The 20,535-nt window shown below is 24.5% G+C and overlaps 1 protein-coding gene across 1 annotated transcript in view; it reads right to left on the bottom strand.

The window, feature by feature from the left end:
- Positions 1-2,571: 2,571 nt before the first annotated feature.
- LOC145838156 (uncharacterized) overlaps positions 2,572-20,535 on the bottom strand; it is a 33,556-nt gene continuing 15,592 nt past the window's right edge. Inside the window, exons 8-13 of the mRNA XM_082945708.1 lie at positions 20,145-20,200; positions 6,876-7,057; positions 6,148-6,175; positions 5,297-5,518; positions 4,158-4,215; positions 2,572-3,531 (exon numbers count right to left, since the gene is read on the bottom strand). Of these exons, the coding sequence (XP_082801834.1) occupies positions 3,512-3,531; positions 4,158-4,215; positions 5,297-5,518; positions 6,148-6,175; positions 6,876-7,057; positions 20,145-20,200 (566 nt within the window). The 3' untranslated portion in view covers positions 2,572-3,511. The remainder of the gene's footprint in view (positions 3,532-4,157; positions 4,216-5,296; positions 5,519-6,147; positions 6,176-6,875; positions 7,058-20,144; positions 20,201-20,535) is intronic.

Here is a 20,535-nt window from a genome sequence, read left to right as displayed (position 1 = left end):
ATTAGAAAAAAATTAGTCAAAGTTAATTGTTTAGTATTTTTTTCTTAAGTTTTATCTACCAACTTGGTTACAAATAGCTGCATACAATTTTAAATATTCAAATCTTCATCATATGGTAAAAATTTTCAAACAACTTAAAATCGACAAATTTCAAGAAAAATTTTATAAGAAGATTAATAATAGTAAACAATGTTAGAAAGATAAAACTCACTTGTACTAATTTTGAAAACAACTCTGTAGTGTTTACTATTTAAGTTGCAAACATAAAAAAAGTTAGTAGTTAACTCAAAAAGTTATGACAACTATGATTTTTTTAAGTCTAAGACTTATTCTAATGTCGATCTAAAAATAATCACGCTGTGTTTTTTATTAATAACTTATTTCCTAATGGACTTAATTTTGTTATAAATGGTTAGAAGAACTGTTTTTTTTTTCTAAAATTGATTCATACCAATAAGTTAACTTCATATTTTAAGTTTAGACAACATTGCATTTCTTAACTTTTATATGAAACCTTAACAATCATTTGATTTTAGTCTTTAGTGCGCACTACAACATCTATATGTATCACATTTTTATATAAGCTTTCACCATTAACAAGCTTTCTGTATACTGAGATTCGGGAATTGATTTTGTTGAAACTCGTCAGCTAGTTTTAATAAGAACGAAACCCGGGTCTACTGAAGGCTTGTAGTCTGATAATCGAAATGGTAAGATCAAAACTTAAGATGCATGAAAGCAAAGGCTTTGGCTCTGCCGATGAATTGTTTGATAGAAATTTTTGCGGAGAGTTAAATCGAAGCAGGGTGAAAAAGACTAATTAGAATTTGTTTTCATATTATTTATCAAAATAAATTACTAGTTATTAAAGATTTATTGGGTTTCATCAAAAAGGATCATAAAATACCTTAAAAAAGTCTTCTTAAAAAAAAGACCAAGAAAATACAAAGTAACTGGATGCTTCTTTTTGATTATAATAAAAAAAAAATATGGCTAGGTCAAAAAATAAAGTACTCAGCAGAGTATTTTCGTGCAGCAGAGTAAAGATAAAGGAATTTAATATCGTGATATTATTCTACTTACAAAAACGTTTATTTTTTACAATGTGTTCAGTTGATACAGTTTTAATATTAAAACAAACCTTGGTAGTTGTTTCTAGTAACATAGTTTAAAATCAGGAGTTTAACAAATTTTAAACAAAAATGTTCACTCAAAAATTTTCTTAAGTTTTAAAAATGTAATTTGTTTAAAAAAATATAAATGTAAAACGTATAAAAATTTTCGGTTCTTCGTTTCTATACTAAAAATTATTGTTAAACGTGTATCTACAGCAGGGTTTCCCAAACTTTTTTTTACTACTGCCCTCTTTTGAAGAAATAAAAAAGGCTATTGCCCCCTCCAACAATACTAACATTTAATACACCTAAAGCATTTTTTTTGCTCTTCATCTGCAACTCAAAAACATCTAGTGTAAGTTTCAAAATCGTCCCCTTTACTAATTATTTCCCCCCATCAAAAAACTGCCCCCAGAGGGACGGTACCGCCCACTTTTGGAAACCCTGATCCACATTATACATTTTTAGATACCTTATAATAGTTTAAAATTATCAAAAATATAAAATAGTTTAAGCAATTTTAAGGATCATTAGATGCCCAATTCTTCTAAATTAATTTTTTGTAACAAGATTTAATGCTACAATATGCTGTTAAGCATAATAAACTTATGTACTAAGTATAAATAATAAAAAAACTCTTCAACTATTTTTTGATAAAATTATTATTAATTCAATTAAGTATATTTTATAAATTAATATAGTGTATTTTATTTCTTAAGTAAATATTCCATTATCTATATCTTCTTACGAATGATGAAATAAACTATAGGTCATTTACATACAAGAACACTTAGCAAACACAGCTTTAAAGCAAGATTCCAAAAAGTGGGCCCATACCTACAATAATTTCGGGCATTTTTGTGATTTATCATGTAATTTAAATGCAAACGAAAACGATAAATCATGGCAACAACTTAAGCTGCAACACGCCATGAGGCCATAATTTTAAACTTACACTAGATATTCTGGAGTTGATGAAGAAGAGCAAAAAAAGTCTTAGGTGCATTTAAGGGTGATTTTTTGAGAAATCTTGTTGGAGGGGTTCATAGATTTTTCAATTTCTATCAAGGGTATAATGTTTAGACTAGCCGTGTGTAAATTATAACCTTTTGTAAAAACAATTAATTTTATCAATAAGCTTGGAAACAAAAGTAATCAACTAAAAGTGTAATATTAAATTTGTTTTAATGTTTATTAAAAAGACGAAACCATCCAAAACACAAAAACTTTCTTGAAACAAACACACACAAAACTTGGTAAAAAAAACAAGTTAACATAGAAAATGTAAAAGTTTTGGAAATAAAAAGAACTATAATTAGTAGAAAATATTGTTAAAAAATAACAAAGGATAAAGGAGACAGTGCCTTTGTTTTTATTTATTAGTTTTTATTTTAAAATTATTAAAAGCATATAAAAGCAAAATAATATATAATTAGTTTAGTTTTTTAATGCTAGTCTAAGTTATTAAGCTAAACATAGAAAATTTATCTTGTAAAAATTTAGTTTCACTACCTTTGAAGTTATTGGATCTAGGTTTTTTTAATAAAAAACAAGAAATATTTTGATAATTTTTTTTGTTAGTATTGTAAAATATATTTCAAGCAAAATGATATAAAACACGATTCATATAAAAAAGTCAGGAAAATAGTTTGTACTTTTCAGAAAAAGATGTACTAAAATATAAAACGTGAACTTTAAGAATGGAATCTTGTCAAATAGTTTATAATTTAAGAGGCAAGTTCTATATTTGTTTATTTTTATTAAAGCAGCTACTAAATTTTTCAATATTTGTTACTTATTGATAACGGCTTTTTTTAACTATTTTAATCTCAGACACCAGATTTTACATTAACTGCAACTTTTATAAAAAATACTTTTTCACTTGCTTTCAAATAATTTAAACTTGATCCCCAAAAAAACATATAACTTATATAAAAGACTTGATGGAAATAAAAATATTAAATCACGATTCTGAGAGTATTTCAAAAAAAATGTATATACACATTATAAAAACTAACTATAAAATAGAAATACTTTTGCAATAAAAACTTCAATATTTCAAATACCTGTCTGTTTAGAAAACTTCTTTTTTGCTTAGAACTTACATGATATTTTTTTTTATTTCAAAACCTTATTTAACGATTTGTAAAAAATATATAGAAAACTTTTAAGGTAGACTTTAAAACTACTTTTATTAAAAAGAAACGATATTGCTTATAACTTACATGATATTTTTTTTTACTAAAACAAAATAAATATTATTATCGATTCTAAACTGTATAGAAAATTTTGAAGGCAAAAGTCTTCAAAGTAGAATGTGAATTCGTAGGAATGATGTGACGTCATAATAGTAAATCACCAACTTTTCTGTGTGACATCATATACTGGTCTTCAATTTACTTGGATGCTTGGATGGCTGAATAAATGTTGTTAGAAAAAATTATAAGTAGTAAGAATTAAAATAATAAAGTTGAGTAAGTAGCCTTAAATACAGGGTTTCCAAATGTTTTTGGCAAATTTCCCCTAGGTTTTTTTAAGTACATATTTTTGGATCTTTTTTTAGTTAAAAGTTATATTTAAGGTAAAAAACTGTGTTAAATAGTATAACGACATTGAAAAAATATCTAAAAGCTTCTTTAAATGTTTTTTTTTAATAAAAAAAATTTTGATGATGACGAAAAATTTTTATCGAAATCAAAGATTTTTCGCGTCAAATTGTAACTTTACTACTTAAAATGAAAAAGTTGTTTAAAATTCCAGGTTTTTTAGGGATTTTTGTTCACAATTCCAGGTTTTTCTACGTTGCTCCAGGTTTCCAAGTTTTTTGGCAAGCCTGCTTAAATAATAATTTTAAATTAAATTTGTTTAATTATTGGTAATTCTCTAAAATTAAACTTTTTTTCAAGGAAATAAGCTTCCACAAATAAATAAACAGAATATTTTTCTAAGGTTTTGGAAATACCATATAAAAAACTATTTAAAACTTAGTTATATTTTGTTAATATGATCATAATCCTCTTTTATTAATCTTGTATATATTACCTGCAATAATTTCGTCTTTAGCTTGGTTGATCATTTGTTTTACATCGGCAAGAATCTCCTGTTAATAAGTTTGTATTAGAATATTTATACCTAATAAAATTCTAAAATAAATTTCAACTGTTTCCAATTCAAAGCAGTTATAAATGAAGCATTTTTAAAAATAAATGTTCCAACTGTTCTAAAATTTTTTTACGCAACTTTTCAAAGTCATACACTTGAAGATTCAAAATGTAAAAAATCATAGTTTCCACAATTATTAAATAAATTTAATACAATAACATTTTTATAATGTTATTTATTTTTAACTCAAAGCTTACAATGACATGATTAAAGCTTTTATAACCTAGCAGTTTTAATACTTTTTTCGCGCTTTATTTGTCCATACTACATAAACAAATATCCAAATGTTATAGTTCTTACAACCATTAGATTTACTAAAACTTATATCATGGTAACTAGGATGAAAATTGATTATGATTGAGCATGTAGTGTTTTTAGTAAGTATAAAGTACACTCTAAAACTGAGCATTCTCTTTTGCAACTGTTTAAACAGGTGCAAGAAAAGGCAATAAACAAGTTTGTCAGGTGTTACTATAAGTTATTTGTGTGAAAACTTTTTAGAAAAATATTATATGAAAAACAAATTGTTATTGAATAAACTAAAGTTCAGTACTATTAATACACTATATTTTGGCAGATTAAAGTATTGAAAGGCCATAGAAAGAAGCTTTTTTTATTTATTTGAATGTGAGAACAACACATAATTCATTATTTAAAAAAAATTATATATATAGTCAACTTATATCATTTTAAAGATCAAACATTAATCCTACATTTAGAAAAAAACTAAAAAGCATAAGTTTTTGAGATCTTAAACTGTTGAATACGAAAATTTTATCTACCCTTTTTTTATTTTAAATAAGTTATAAAAAATATGTATTTAAAACAAACATTTTTGATATCTTGTTTAAACTGTACCATATCTGAACTGCTCATACTATTATTACTTTAAATAAATTGTACACTAAAAAATAAAATAACATAACAAACACTTTTGAGATCTTGTTTAAATTGTTCCATATCATTTGAATTAATACTACTATTACTTTAATTAAATAAAATATTAAAACTAAACAAACATTTTTGAGATCTTGTTTAAATTGTTCCATATCTGAGCTGCTCATACTGTTGTGACTTCCACTCCTTCTGTTCATACTGTTAGTGCTTCCATTGGTGCTACTTGTTGTCTTTCCCCATGTTTTCTTTATGGTGTTTGCTGGTGATTTGTTCACTGGTTTGGGTGAAGGAACAACACCCCCGCCTGAGTTTGATCCTATTGAGTGGGCTGGCGACTTGGTTTCCTATTAATTATTAATTAATTGATTTATTTATTATATATTTCATAATAGCTCTTATTTTAAATAGTGGCTTCCTGAGTTTGAATCTACACTGTACTCTGGCGATTTGGTTTCGTATTGAAAAAATGGTGGTTTATCTACAACACAAAATTGTCTGTAAATGTTTTTTGAAGTGAAAGAAGAGGTTGTTAAACTTTCAAGCCAATAAAAACAATCTTAAGAAAACTTCAAAGTATGACAAGCCATAAAAATTTCCCTACTTTAGAAAATATCAAATTTTCATGTATAATTTAAGGGGCTAACCATAATTTGTTTCTAATTAATCATTCAGTTTTATGAAGGCAATAAAACATCAATTTGTTGTAGCAATGTTTTTTAAGTGGTGAAAACTACAAAATTATATATTACTGACAGAGTTTTTTTCAAAAAAATACAAAGTAACTTTAAATAGAAACTCATTGTTTTTCTTGTTTAAAACTTATACAATATTAAATAGTATATAAATGGAAATTGTTTTATTTAAAACTAAATAATAGGAACTTTTTAAAAATCTAGTGTTAAAAGTAAATCTACACCTAAACATATGTCACATAAAATCTCATAAAGTTGTAATAAATTAAAATTAAACTCACTCCATTAGCAGCGGCCATTTTTCTTCTCCTGTTAAAATTTATCTGACATTAAAAATTCCTATAATAAATTTTTAAATACTTTACCTTTATGAGCTTAACACTCTTAGATTATGATTTTTTTTCTTTTTACATTTAATTTTGGCAAAACACAATAATAATTATATTAAAGCAGAGATCCCCAAACTGATTTTTATAATCTTACACTAGGCAAAAATTTAAAAATAAATAGTCTTTTACTGGTCCCCTATTTACTATTTCGTTCCCTAAATCATGACATATGTTAAAATGAATCATCAAGTTTAACTGTTTGATTGAACAATAAAAGCAATTAACTATCTATTTTATGTATATACAAACTCTTTGGTATGAAATCAATCATACTACCAATGGTAGTAAATACTATACACATCAACATCAAGTTGTTAAAAAAAGTGAATTGCCCTCTTATGCCTATAATTAACATTTCATACAAATTTATCTATTCTATGTACATAACAAACTCTTGTACTCTGTTGACTTAAATTGTACCCCTAAATGTAACAAACTAACTGCGTTCTTTTATGCAGTTTGTCTGTTATATTAGACATTAGAACTCAATATTAATTTTTTTTTTAAGTTTTTTTTCAATTAAAATATTAAAAACTAATTAGTATTTCAATCTAATTGCGTTATAATCTATTACTCAACTATTTATTTAGATTTCTTTATTAAATACACAAATTACTAACTGCATTCTCTTCTGCAGTTCATCCATCATATTTCCACCACCACTACTAATGGGAGCCGGTTTCTTCTCAACATTCACATTCGACGACTTCTTCAGCTTGGCGTTCGCTATCTGGCTCGCCAAGTCGCCCATTCCCACTGAACCTGATGATGCAGGTGCCGGTTTCGGCTCGCTTGGTGTCGCCTGCGAGAAGGAAAAGTTGTTTAATTTAAACTTAATGGTTAATTCATAAAAATTATACAAAGATAAATACGATTAAGTATTAAAAAGCGATAGTAGCTAACTATCATATGTTAAAAATAAAGAGGTTTCGGCTCGCTTGGTGTCGCCTGTGAGCAGGAAAATTTTTCAATTTCATATTCAATTCTTTTTTAAAATAGATTTGTTGTTATTTTTTTTTAATTTAATTTATATCTAAACGGGGTAAAATCCTTAAGGCATTTTATTAATAACATACTACTTAATTATGTTGGCTCGCTTGGTGTCGCCTGTGAGGTGTAAATATGTTTAATCTTATATCCATGTACAAGTTAGTTTTAAAACAGATTTGTTGTCACTTTTTTTATTATAAATTTAATTTATACAATGCAACTTGAGGCGGTTTTTTAAGCTAGTTTGTCATAGTTGCCCGTAAGATGGAAATACGGTTAATCGAGTACATACATAAAAATTAGACTAAAACAAAAATATCACCATTGTTGGAAAGTTTTTGTTTGGTCTGATAAAAAAGGTTCGTGAAATGTTTAATTATTACGAGATGTTGCATTTACACCTGTAAAGCGGCTAAAATACTTTTTATTTAAGTAATATTGGTTGATATTGGTAATTAACGAGTATGTCGTATTTGATCATGTACTCGCTTAAAATTTGATGCCATAAACAAAGAGTCATAATAAATTGTTAATATTATTACTCAATATTTATATCAAAACTTTTCTGCAAAATACATTTTTTGACTAATGACGTCTTTATATTATTTTCATGTATTTTTTGTTAAAGTTGGAAAACTGCAACATTAGACTAAGAATACAAGTATAAAAAATATAATTTATAATATACTAAACTTTGGTGTTAAACTTAAAATAAAGTATGACTTTTTTAAATATTACTTTGAGACGTAACTAACTCGATCCAATAGCTTAAAAATAACTTTAAAAATTTAAACCAAAATAGGTAAACTTTTTGACCAGGAGATAAAAAGATTTAGAAAAAAACAAATGAAGATATGTTGAATATATAGTATTGATATACACTAAATATAAATCTTTTCATCTAGGTATTTCGATCTTGTCAAATAAATTTTCTTAACTATTATCAAATATTTTTTGATCAATATTTTTATTTCACTAAAATAAATAGATGCTCTTAATTTTTTTGAAAAACATACTGTAAAGAGAGCCAAAATATAAACAACTCTTGAAGGGCAAGTGTCAGAAATGTACTGACCTTCACTTTAACAAATTGAATAAAATTTACTCAAAAGTTTAAAAAAAAAGAATTAGCAAACTAATTTTCTATTTATTGGAAAACAGCGTTTTGAAGAAAACAGTTTTAAATTATTCTAAATTAGAACAGATAAAGCTAGTGCAAAATTGACGCTCCGTGCATTTGTGACTTGTTACTATTTAAAAAGATCAACAAAAACATCAGCGAAAGTCAGCAGAGCGGAAGACTGGACTTTCGTATGCCGTGAGACAAGCTCAAGTTTAACAAAAAGTTTGATCATGCCAATTCGATCATCAGACCACAATTTTTTGGTAGACTGAGACCGGTTTCGTCCTTATTAGGACTCATCAATCAGTCACAACCTAAAAACTTGCAATCATCAATCTACAAACGGCTTATTTTAATACTTGATAAGCCGTTTATAGATTGATGACTGCAAGTTTTTAGGTTTTGGCTGACTGACCAACGACTTCTACATGCACGAAGCACATTAGATGGAAATTTTTGTATCAATAAGATTGTATTACTTGTTGTAAGTCCGATATAAAAGATCATTGACTCACTATAAATATTAGTAGCAAAAAATTTTTGAACAGATCTCGTTACATTATACTCTTAAAATTATACATTTTGTTCGTAGATTTTCGTTTTAATTATTAAAATGACGTCACTATTAATCTTTTATGCACATTTTGAAGTTGAGAAAAAGTGACTTTTTATACATTTAACAAGTATTAAAGCTTCAAACTGACTTTTCTAAAAATTTGAACTAGCTGTTTTTTTATTAAACCTTTTTATACCATTTTTCATATGTATACTATTTTATGAGATTTGGCCTTCTAAATATTTTTTAAGAATTATCATGCAACAAAAGAACTAGCATTTTACTCATTGGGGAAAATAATAATGTAATATTTTTAACAAAACCGTTATGACATATATTTAGAGAGTTAATATCAGATATACGATTTAATTGTGTGCGAGCTGGGTATAATAAATAACCATGAGCTCGTTCAAAATTAACAGAAATTAGGAATAACAATTTCGTTATTTTCACAAATATAGTGGGTATTAATAATATTTTTGTAGAAGAACGTTTATTATTTTATTCTTGACGTCACTAATCTTGTTAGAAGCAATACAAAAAAAAAATATTAAAATTACAGCGTTTTAAAACACAAGTTATTGATATTGCTACTTATTGAATCACTTTTATAAATCAACACTTTTCTAAAAATATGTTCAGTAAAACTATTCAACTTATATTGCCGCTAACTCTTCTAAGTCTCAATTTTTAACAGATTTAAAACAAAACTCGAGTAGTATTTTGAGATTGGAACTTCAAAAATCAAAGATTATAAACTGGTGTTATAGAAAGAAACAAAAATATTTAACTATTGCAAAAATATTATCTTTGCAGTAGTTAAATATTTTTCATTATTATCAGTTGAGTCTTTTATTGAAGGTTAAAAATTATTCTTACAACTCAAAAATATTCCAATGTTATCAATTAAATCTATATGAGAATTTTTCAAGTGTTTTTTGTTAGATGTGGCCTTCTAAATACTTTTTGTGAACTATCAGAACATTCAATTGTCATGCGACCATAAGTGTTGGTATGTTAATTATTAGATAAATTATTAATAGACGAGTCAGTTATAAATGATAGTTAGCTCGTTGTAATATTACTTGTTGTGGACAATTCATTGGGTAGCAAGTCACTTCCATTACTACTGTATTTATACATTTCGTCCGTAAAAAATCATTTCAAAACTTTTAAGGTACGTCACTGTTTATTATTTATGCACATTTTAAAATTTTATCAATTTTTTGATTTACTTGAACCGTAAAACAGTTAAAAATTGAGTCTTTTGATGAACAAGATTGTTTTGAAAGACAAATAATAAGTAAAATTATTGTGACTTTCATTCAATACAAAACTAGCAGTTAGTTATGCACTGAATAAGTATTTATTTACTTTACAACAGATATTTTTATACAATGATTCAGTATATAAAGTACAAATTAGTAGCGTTATTTAATAATAACTACAAAAACGCAAACTTTCATAAAATACAAAATCACTATACTAAATTTAAAAAAAAAAATTAAATAAACTAACTCTCAGGCGAATAACGACATTTGAAGACATCATTGTTCTGAGAATGACTATATTTAAACAAACTAAAACAAAAATATAAGATTAAAAACTGAAATACTAAAAACAGCCAAAAAACAAGTAAATGTATGAAAATCAACTCAAAGATGAGTATTAGAAGACATCATTATTCGAGATTGGCTTAAGTTCTAAAAAAATACATCATATAAAAATAATTTGAAAAAGCCAATAAAACTTTTCAAGTAAAACAATAAAGTATTCCTAACTTTTACAACAAAAAAAAATTTCAAAAAAACTTTTTTTTCAGAAATATTTTTGATAAACAAATTAAACATAGTAATTTATAGAAAGCTTTATTTAAAAAATTCAACATTCAAATTCATTTCGTTGTAACACCTTTTAAAACTAACTAAAACAAAACCACAATTTTTTATACATCTTTATTTTAAACACTTCAAGCAGAAACTATTAAAACTCAATCTTTATATCAAACAAACTAAAATAAAACCACAATTTTAAACTTATAACTTCTCGCATAACAAAAACCAAATTTAAATGTTCGTAATTACACTTACAGAAAAAAAGATGTTTTTCTTGTAATGTAAGGAGACAGAAAACTTGTTTTCTGTGTGTAATTAACAAAAGTTCGGTTTTTTGTGAAAATTTTACGACTTTTTGTGCAGGTTATGTAAAAAAAAAACTCTGTGATTAATGACAAAAGTTTTTGTGAAAACTTGTAAATTACAAAGAAAAATTGTGGTGAAACTTCGGTTCGTATTTGCAGTCGTAAAAGATTTTTTTTATTACGGATAAAAACTTATTGAAATTATATTTCTAATTCCAAGAAAAAATTTATAAGTATAGAATAGTTTTTTTATTTGATGTAAGTAAAAAAAAAACAAGCTAACATAAAAATATTTATTTAAAATCATAAAATCTTATTGACTTACATTTTTTTTCTAACATTAAACTATAAAAACAGTTTGGTGGTTCTATTTTTGTTTTTATATAAAAAATTTTATCAGCAAAATTTGCACAATTGACGTGTTAAAGATAAACATACAAAACAAAAATAACCAAAAAATCTAATCAAAGCTAAAATAAGCAGTTTCTGATTATTTTTTTTTTGTAAAAGATTATAAAAAATTTGGACACATTTGTATATTTTGTTTCATATAAAACTAACTTAAAATTAAAAGATTTAAGTTTTAAATAGTCTAAATTGTAAAAATATTGTATCATATGATAGATTAAAGGGTTTTATTACATTTATTTAAGTGTAGTTTAAACATTTGTCTATACTAAGAAAACAAATCAAACTAGCTTTTTAAATACTTAAAAAAAAGTAAAATTTAGAAAAAAAACTTTATGCAGTTTAATAAAGTTATTCTGTTAAAAACTAATAAAAAGTGGCAAACTCAGCTTCAATTTGTAAGTGAAAAAGAGGTAATACCACTTATATTTGATTTAAATCGGAAATATAAAAAGGGGTGTCTTTCTGAATTTGTTGAAAGAAAATTTTTAACAGCCAATTATTGCTTTTTAACAGTAAAAAGTACAAAAAAAAGCATTTATGTTTAATTTTTGTAGTAAACTAGTCCTTAACAAAACATCTAAATATTTAAAATACATTTTACTACAGTGCTTTTTAAAACATCTTCAATATAATAAACAACTGCAAAAATGTTGAACCATAAATAGTAAGTTTTATTGTTTGCTAATCTAATAAATACTGAAGTAAAAATACCTTAACTGACAACAGTTTAAGAATAGAAATGATTTAAAATATGAACAAGCAGTCGTTTTTTGAATTCTTTCGCTCTTTTTTAATAATAGATAGTTAATTGTTAGTTAATAACTTATTTTATAACTTACCTTCGTCTAAGCATGTAACAAAGAAAAAATTAATTAACTGTGTAAAAAAATTCTAAAATTGATAGATACTTTAATTTCAAAGAGAAATTTCTAATACTTCTTATTATTAAACATATTATTTCGTATCAAATGTAATAACTTAAGTCTTATACAAAAAAGCAAATATATAATACAGTATGAACTAAATCAAATAAAGTAGAAAAACTTTTTTTCTAGTTTTAAATCATGTTTATACCTTAAAAATAAAACTTAACTTGCAAGTTGAAAATTTAACTTGACAATCTATTTTTACACTTTTCGAATTCATTTTAAACTTTTAAACTTTGCGTTTATTTTGTTCTCAAATACAAACTATTTTGATTAAATTTAAAACAACAATTATAGTTTTTGTTTATAGTAATAAAAATGCTATCTGTGAAAAAAATAAGTAAATAAGCTCTCACCAACAAACTACAAAAAATATAATAAGTTTTAAAGCAACAAATGTTATTATACTTTAAGAATAAAAAAATATATATACTTTAAATGTCAAAAAATCAAATAAAATGTATTAAAAAAAGATAAGATCACGATAACAATGTAAATGTATTGTAAACATTTTTACATTTCATCATGTCTGGTAAAATGTTTCTATATATGTAATCAAGAATACTTTTACATACTTAATTAAAATACTACATAAAAGTATATTCTTCTAATATATAAACAGTTAATAAAGTGTAAGTTATATTGGTCTTTTTACTTGCATACTGTAAGAATTTCTACTACCAAAGAAAAATATTTTAAAAAGTAGTCCAAAACATATAAATATAAAAATTTCATTTAAAAGTACCCAATTAGAACTTATAATTTCATCAATGGAACTACAGACGCAATTATTTTCTCAACGGCGAATTTGATGAGATTTATACAAAATCCCTTTTAAACAACCGTATATCAGGTTTAATGAGATATTTTTTTTTAATATTGGTCTTGTTACCTTAATTATTAAAAAGGATAACTTATAACACGTCAAAAAAATATAAGACTATCCAAACTTTTAAACTTACATTCAAAACTACCCAATTATAACTTATATAAATTTATCAATAAAGTTACTACAGGCGCAAATTGATTTTCTCTACCGGCAAATTTAGAGAGATAATATCAAAACCCCTTCTAAACAGCTGCTTTACTGAGTAAATACTCAAATTTCTCAATTGCTCACTCTTGTCTTATACTAGGTGCTTCAATATAACTCTCAAGTGGTATAAACTTTTGAGCAAATATTTCTAAAAGTGTGCCACAAAATTCCTATGGATATTATTTGAAAGGACTTTTGTTTGTTAAATGTTTCAAAAAGTGTGCCATTTGAAACAATAACCACAGAATTTCCTATGTTTCGGATGTATTTTTATGTTTATGTTATTCTTATATTTGTTGCAAGTTTTAGTGCAAATTAAAAAAAAACTCAAACAACTATTTTTTGTTAATTCTAGTTTTGTAATTTAGTTTAAAAAAAATATGTTTTATCATGCTCAATTTTTTTATTTTTTCACACACTTAATTTTACAGAACATTAAGTACTACAAGAACTCAACCATAATACAAACACTAGAACATAAAATATTACATCAATTATTTATTGAAAATTATTTAGGTGAAGAAACCGTTAAAAACGTAAATTAAGATGCATTTTATATGATATACAAGTCCTAGATAGAAAAAAAATCACGATATTCTTTGAAACATGTAAAATGTACGGTATATTTTTTTTAATTTAACAATTTAACTAGCACAGTTTAAGTAAAAACATATCTTTAGGGCTAACATATCTTATACACAAAAAAAAGTATGCTTAGTTTTTGTATACATTATGTACTGTAAATGATCATGAAACAAGATTAAAAAAACTTAAATGTTTGTATTAACTTAAATGCTTATTTAAAGTTAAAATTAACCTTGAGTCATTAATATTTCTGACCTTTAGCGCTTAAATTTTATAACTTAAGTCATTTTTGTTGTGATAAGAACCATACAATTGCATGAAATAGTTTACTTATACAACTTATAGGGTACTATCACAAGTATTTTAGCTATCTAAGAAATCTAACAGAATATTTAATATGTTTTAATTATTGCTTCTTAAAATAAAATAACTTAAGCTTATCAATTTATGAAATATTATATGAATGTATATACAGTATTTTTTATTATAAAACAAGTTTGCCTATAGAGCCGACATTCAATTACTTTTAAATAACTTAAAATAAATACCAGTTACTAAAACTACTCTCAATACAACAAACAAAACGTTTAAACTTTCAATTTAAACAAACATAAAACTCAAATTTTAAAATAATTAAAACAATACCTACTAACATTTAAAATCACCAGTAGCAAAACAATAGCTTGATTAAACTTTATAACGAAATACTAAATGTCTTTTGGAATGAAATAAAATATAACATATATAGAATTAAAAAACAATAAACAATCATTCTAAAACATTTACTTTTTTTAAACAAGTTCAAATCAGTTTCAACGAAAAGTTTTCAAACTTTTTTCAAGTTGCTTAAAAATTAATAAATTTTCTTTTTTTTCCGGTTAAAAATACCAGTAGCTCCAACGTAGCTTACGTTCAATCATCTCTTGTTTACAAAGAAAAATTTCCACAAAAAACACCATAAGGCGATCTATGAATAATTTAATGTTTGCATCACATTTTCTAACTGATTGAATATTCATTTGGATAAAGTGTCGTAGTGTGGTTTTGAGTGGTATACATAAATTTAACGTGAATGTACAAATTATTTATGTTGACATTTTTTTTCTATCAAATGTATGTATATAATTTGACAAGATTTTAAGGATTGAGATATGAATTGTGTTATAAATGATAGTTATTTATAGTTTAAAAAAAAGTGTTGTAATATTTAAGTATCTATCTTTTTTTATGTACATGGTCATATTTTCAGCTTCAATAAAAAATATTTAAGATTATTGTATGATTATAACAGTTATATTATTTAAAAACCTATAATAAATGAAAAGTTTAGGAAATTGCATATTAAGGCCATAGGGGGGGTCCGACTTTATTTTACAAAAATTAACTTTGGCTTTTATATGAAAGCTTAAAATACAAACTACAAGCCTGTTTTTATAGAATTCAAAAATATAATTTAACTTTTGAGATATTTTATTTTTTGTAAAAAGTTTCCGATACAAACGTATGGACCGCAAATTTTTCGGGGTCAATTTTCTCGGAAATTTAAAAATTCACAAAAAACCTATCTCCTCCTTCATTTTTTGACCTAGAGACTTCAAATTTTCAGGAAATGTACCTTTTCATATTTTGAAAAATCTGAATGTTGGAATTTTTGAAAATTTGAAAAATAAAAATTTTATCCACAAAAAACTAAAAAAAGGGTAGTTTTTTTACAATAGTTTTTTTTTACTCAAAATTAAAAAAAATCCTACAATAGAATGTTTAATAATACACATTCTGTAAAAATTTGAGAAAGATTACTCAAAAAATGAAGGAGGAGATAGATTTTTAGTGAAATAGTCTTTTTTCGCATTTTTTGTTTTCGCCTTCCATAAGGAACCTATTGAACGCCCTTTCTTTGATCGCTTATATCTCAAAAGTTACTTTGAGTTTTTTTAAGCGGTTAAAGGTGTCTGATAGCTCAGATTAAATTTTACAAAATAAGATCAAGTTGTAAAAAACAAAGTGGACCCCCCCCCTATGGCCTTAATCTACTGACTATTAAAGCTGACACTTTATATAAAACAATGCAAAAAAATCATAAATTCAATTAACAATGTTATTGGGCTCATTTATCAATGTCCGAACGAGAAAATAACGAAATTTTGAAGGCTCTTTGGCATAACTTTTATGAATAGGGTTTATGAATAATTAAAAGTTTGCACAAAACTGATTGAAAACTATTTGAATGTGTTGTAATGAAATTTTTGTTTGTAAAGCGATCAATCAAATTACTACATTGTTATTGGCAAACTTGAGAAGTTGGAAAGATATTTCTCTTAAATTTAAAAGTCTTTTTGTTGGAAATTTTTAATTCATACTGATGCAACTGATCATTAAGTTTTAAAATAAAAACTAGAATGTTCTAAAAGTTAATTAATTAATAAGTTAAAGTAAAATGCATACACGAAATTAAGTTATTACGTCCAAACACTAGAAGTATTTCAATTTTAACATATTTAAAAAATTTTGATTTTTTTTTAATGTAATGACCATTGACAAAAAATTTGATTAGACTTTAGACAATGCCGAAAAATATTAAGTAACAAAAAACAACAACAACAAAATGACAGAATAATTGGGAAAAATAAACTTTTAAATCAATTTTACAGCAGTTTATGACGCACATTTGGATGTATTTTGTTTATTTTGTGAATATTTTGAGTGTAGAGCAAATAATAAAACTGAAAAATTAGTTTGTACCTTAATGGATTTAACAGTAATGTGTTTTTATAAGTTCACAGAAAACGTTTAACTAACTTAGCACTTTGAAAATTATATTGGTAATAAAGAGTTTATGTTCATCAAGTTTTTGTTTAAATTTAAAATTTGACGGAACACTTTAAAGCCATAAAAGATTTACGTTAACAATTTTTAAGATTTTAAATCAATGACAAAAACTTCAAACAAACAAAATAAGTGATGTACTGGGTTAAAAATAAAATGTTTTATGAAACAGTACTGCTCAGCATAGGAAGTTGTAAGAAATTCAATTTAGAATTAACTGTACATTAACAACACTAAATAAAAATTGTGCAGCTTGTTGAAATAATTGTAGTCTTAAAAGTACAACTTAAAACCTGACTTCATAAACACGTACAAATGATATGAAATATTATTTTCTCTCACGTAGTACAACTTTATTTCCCAGTTTAACACGTTTAACATACTAGTTTTATTAGTTTCTACTTTTTTTTAAATGCTCTTTAATATAACTCGTTATAAACTTTAAAACATTTCTACAATGAATTGAAACAATGATCATTTGTGGAACAAAAAACGTTTAGTAACTATCAAATTTAATTATAAACATTATAAAGAACACTAAAATCACTTACAAATCAATCATTTTCAAAAGTAAAACTTTTTTTTCGAAATTGTATACAAAACTTGTTTCTATAAAATATTTTTATATGTTGTAATGATGTATAAATACAAAAAAAAGGTTATAGATAACAATGATTTTAGAAAGTAAACAGTAAAAAAAAAGTTTGTGAAAGAAATTTTAAGAAGTATTTCTGAATTTATATAGTAAAAACAAAAAAAAAAACATTTTAAAAGTTGTTGCAAGAAATTAGAACTTTTGTAGAAATTAAACAAGGTTAACAATAAAGGTTTAACATACTAGTTTTATTAGTTTCTACTTTTTCAATATTTAACATTACTCGTTACAAACTTCATATTTTTGCTTTATAGATTATTTGTGGAACAAACAACGTTTAGTAACTATTAATTTTAATTATAAACATTATAATCACCACTGAAAATTACAATAATCACTTACAAATCAGTAATTTTCAAAAGTACTATAAACTTTTTTTCCAAATTGTATACAAAACTTGTTTTTATAAAATATTTTTTTATATTGTAATGTTGTATAAATACAAAAAAAAGTTATAAAAGTTATTAAACATTGTTATAAATAAAGTTTTTTTATAACAATGATTTTAGAAAGTAAACAGTGAAAAAAAAAGTTTGTGAAAGAAATTTTGAAAAGTATTTCTGAATTTATAAAGTAAAAACAAAAAATCATTTTAAAAGTTGTTGCAAGAAATTAGAACTTTTGTAGAAATTAAACAAGGTTAACAATAAAAAACAAAAACTATTTGCAGGAAAAAAGAAACAAAAAATGTATTTTTCAAAGTAAACAATAAAAAACAAAGAAGTTTATAGAAATTGTAACAAGAAGTGCTTAACCATTGTTCAAATTATCCACTTTAAAATTCAAGTTTGACTGAAAAGCAATTTTCAAAAATTTTTTAACAAGTTCATTGTGACCTTAGTTTAATCTATTATTGAGTAGAAATAGTTAGCAAAACTTTTCAGCTCAAATTATCACAAAAGTTGATGTTTATCTCTTAAAACAGAGAATTGTTTGATTTTCATCATCTTAAAGATTGTTTATAAAATATTTTTAATTCGTGTAATTTAGCACACTTTTTTGATTAATTTAAATTTTAATAATTTTTTTGACCTTTTAAATTGGCAATATTGGTAACAAACAATGTAAAGTTTAGAAGTTAAATAAATAAAAGGTTATTTAAAAGCTTGGTATGTTTAATGAATATCTATAGAAAATTCAAGTATATCACTTAATAATCTTTATTTAAATACTTCATGTGGAATTTTACATAACTTTAAATATTATATATACTATTGTATCCGAACTTAAAATTTGTTACAGTAGTATTCACAATAAAATTCAGTTAAAATATGACGTAGAGTTTGGGTCATATAATACGAATATTTCAATAGTAAAAAACAAACAATACAGGTTTTTTTAAACTTATTTCACAATACCAGTTTAAATTCAACAATGACTGAAATCAAACATAAAAAATACCATAGTTTAATATTTATTCAACAATTTTTTTCACAATACAAATAAACAGTAATTTCACAATACCTATTAACACTGTGATTTATCACACCATAGAGAATTGTTTAATATTGCACAAAACAAATTAGAAAGTCATGTTTTCTAATTAATACTTGCGTTTATTATTTAATGTCAAAATTTATATTATTTCACATATTTTTTATATTGTTAATTATAGCTAATGATTAATACAATAAAAATTGATAACTTGATAAAACTATATAGCTTGTTATTTATCCAATATGTACCTAACAATACCTATTAACACTGTGATTTATCACACTATAGAGAAATGTTTATTATTGCAATGTCTAGCCGCATAATCTTCAATACATCAAAATGTCTACAAAAAGTCAACACATTAACCCAAGCGTGAATACATATAAACAATATTCTTGATATTCTACACATTCAGACCTATAGCTACGTGATGTAAAAGTTGTATAAAATCTTATTGATAATTGTGCTGTATTAACAAAACACATTTAAAAAATTAATTGCCAAAAACATGCTAATTTTTTTAATCTCTTTATATTTAGATATATCACTTTTATATTAATCTCAAATGGATAAAAAGAAAACACAGTTATTCATGTGTGAACAGATATAAACAGTTTTGAATACATATAAACACTTAGTGAGAAATTTGATATCGCTAGACCGTAAACAAACATAAACACAAATGTTTCACAAACAAGTAAGCAGAACTAACTGTAAACAGAAAAAAAAAACAAATTTCACAATTTACGCTTATTGGTTGAAAATTAATTTTAGAACTTTTGAAACTAAAACCTATTTTCAGCTTCCTAAGCTTTACGATATAACTACTTCAAAACTAAGCTGAACTTGTTATCTTTGCTGCTTCTTCTAGCAAGTTTTTGAGAACAACTTTGTAACATGTAAAAATTTATTATAATTATAAAGTAATATTCAAGTTAAGGCACAATTACATAAAGCTGAAAAAATATACTACTGCAAATTTGACACCTACAATTTCATACACATCCTGCTAATCCCTGGATTAAACACTGATCATTATCATGGTTAAATTAAAATCAGACAAAACACCAGATAACATTAAATGAACAATTGATTTGGTCTAAGGAGCTCACAAATTGAATATTAATGCACTATTATACTTAGCTTACTTGCTGAATTTAATCAAGATCAAATTATTCATATTAATATAAACTTATCAACAAACCTTTTTCAGTTTAGCAGCTTGGAGTTGGGCAGCCAATCCACTAAGTCCGCCTGCGCCTAAAAATATAAATTATATAATAAAATATATAATAATTACAAATAAACTTAATTCAGGGTTGCCACTAAACTTTTGCAAATTTTCTCTAGGTTTTCAAATTTTTTTTAAAGTTTTCAATAGTACTTGTTTTTGGGATTTTTTAGTTTAAATTAAAGTTTAAGATGAAAAACTAGGTTAAATACTATAAAAACATTGAAAAGATACTGTAAAGCTACTTCAAATGTGTTTTTTTATAGAAAAAAATTTTGATGATAACAAAAAAGATTATCTATATGATAGATGCTTTGCGTCAAATCGAAATGTCACTACTTAACATATAAAAACCATTGAAATT

This window comes from Thalia democratica, chromosome 6 (genome assembly GCF_965202585.1).
Source record: "Thalia democratica chromosome 6, ktThaDemo2.hap1.1, whole genome shotgun sequence".
Classification (NCBI taxonomy): domain Eukaryota; kingdom Metazoa; phylum Chordata; class Thaliacea; order Salpida; family Salpidae; genus Thalia; species Thalia democratica.
This window is presented reverse-complemented; position numbering and strand designations above follow the sequence as displayed.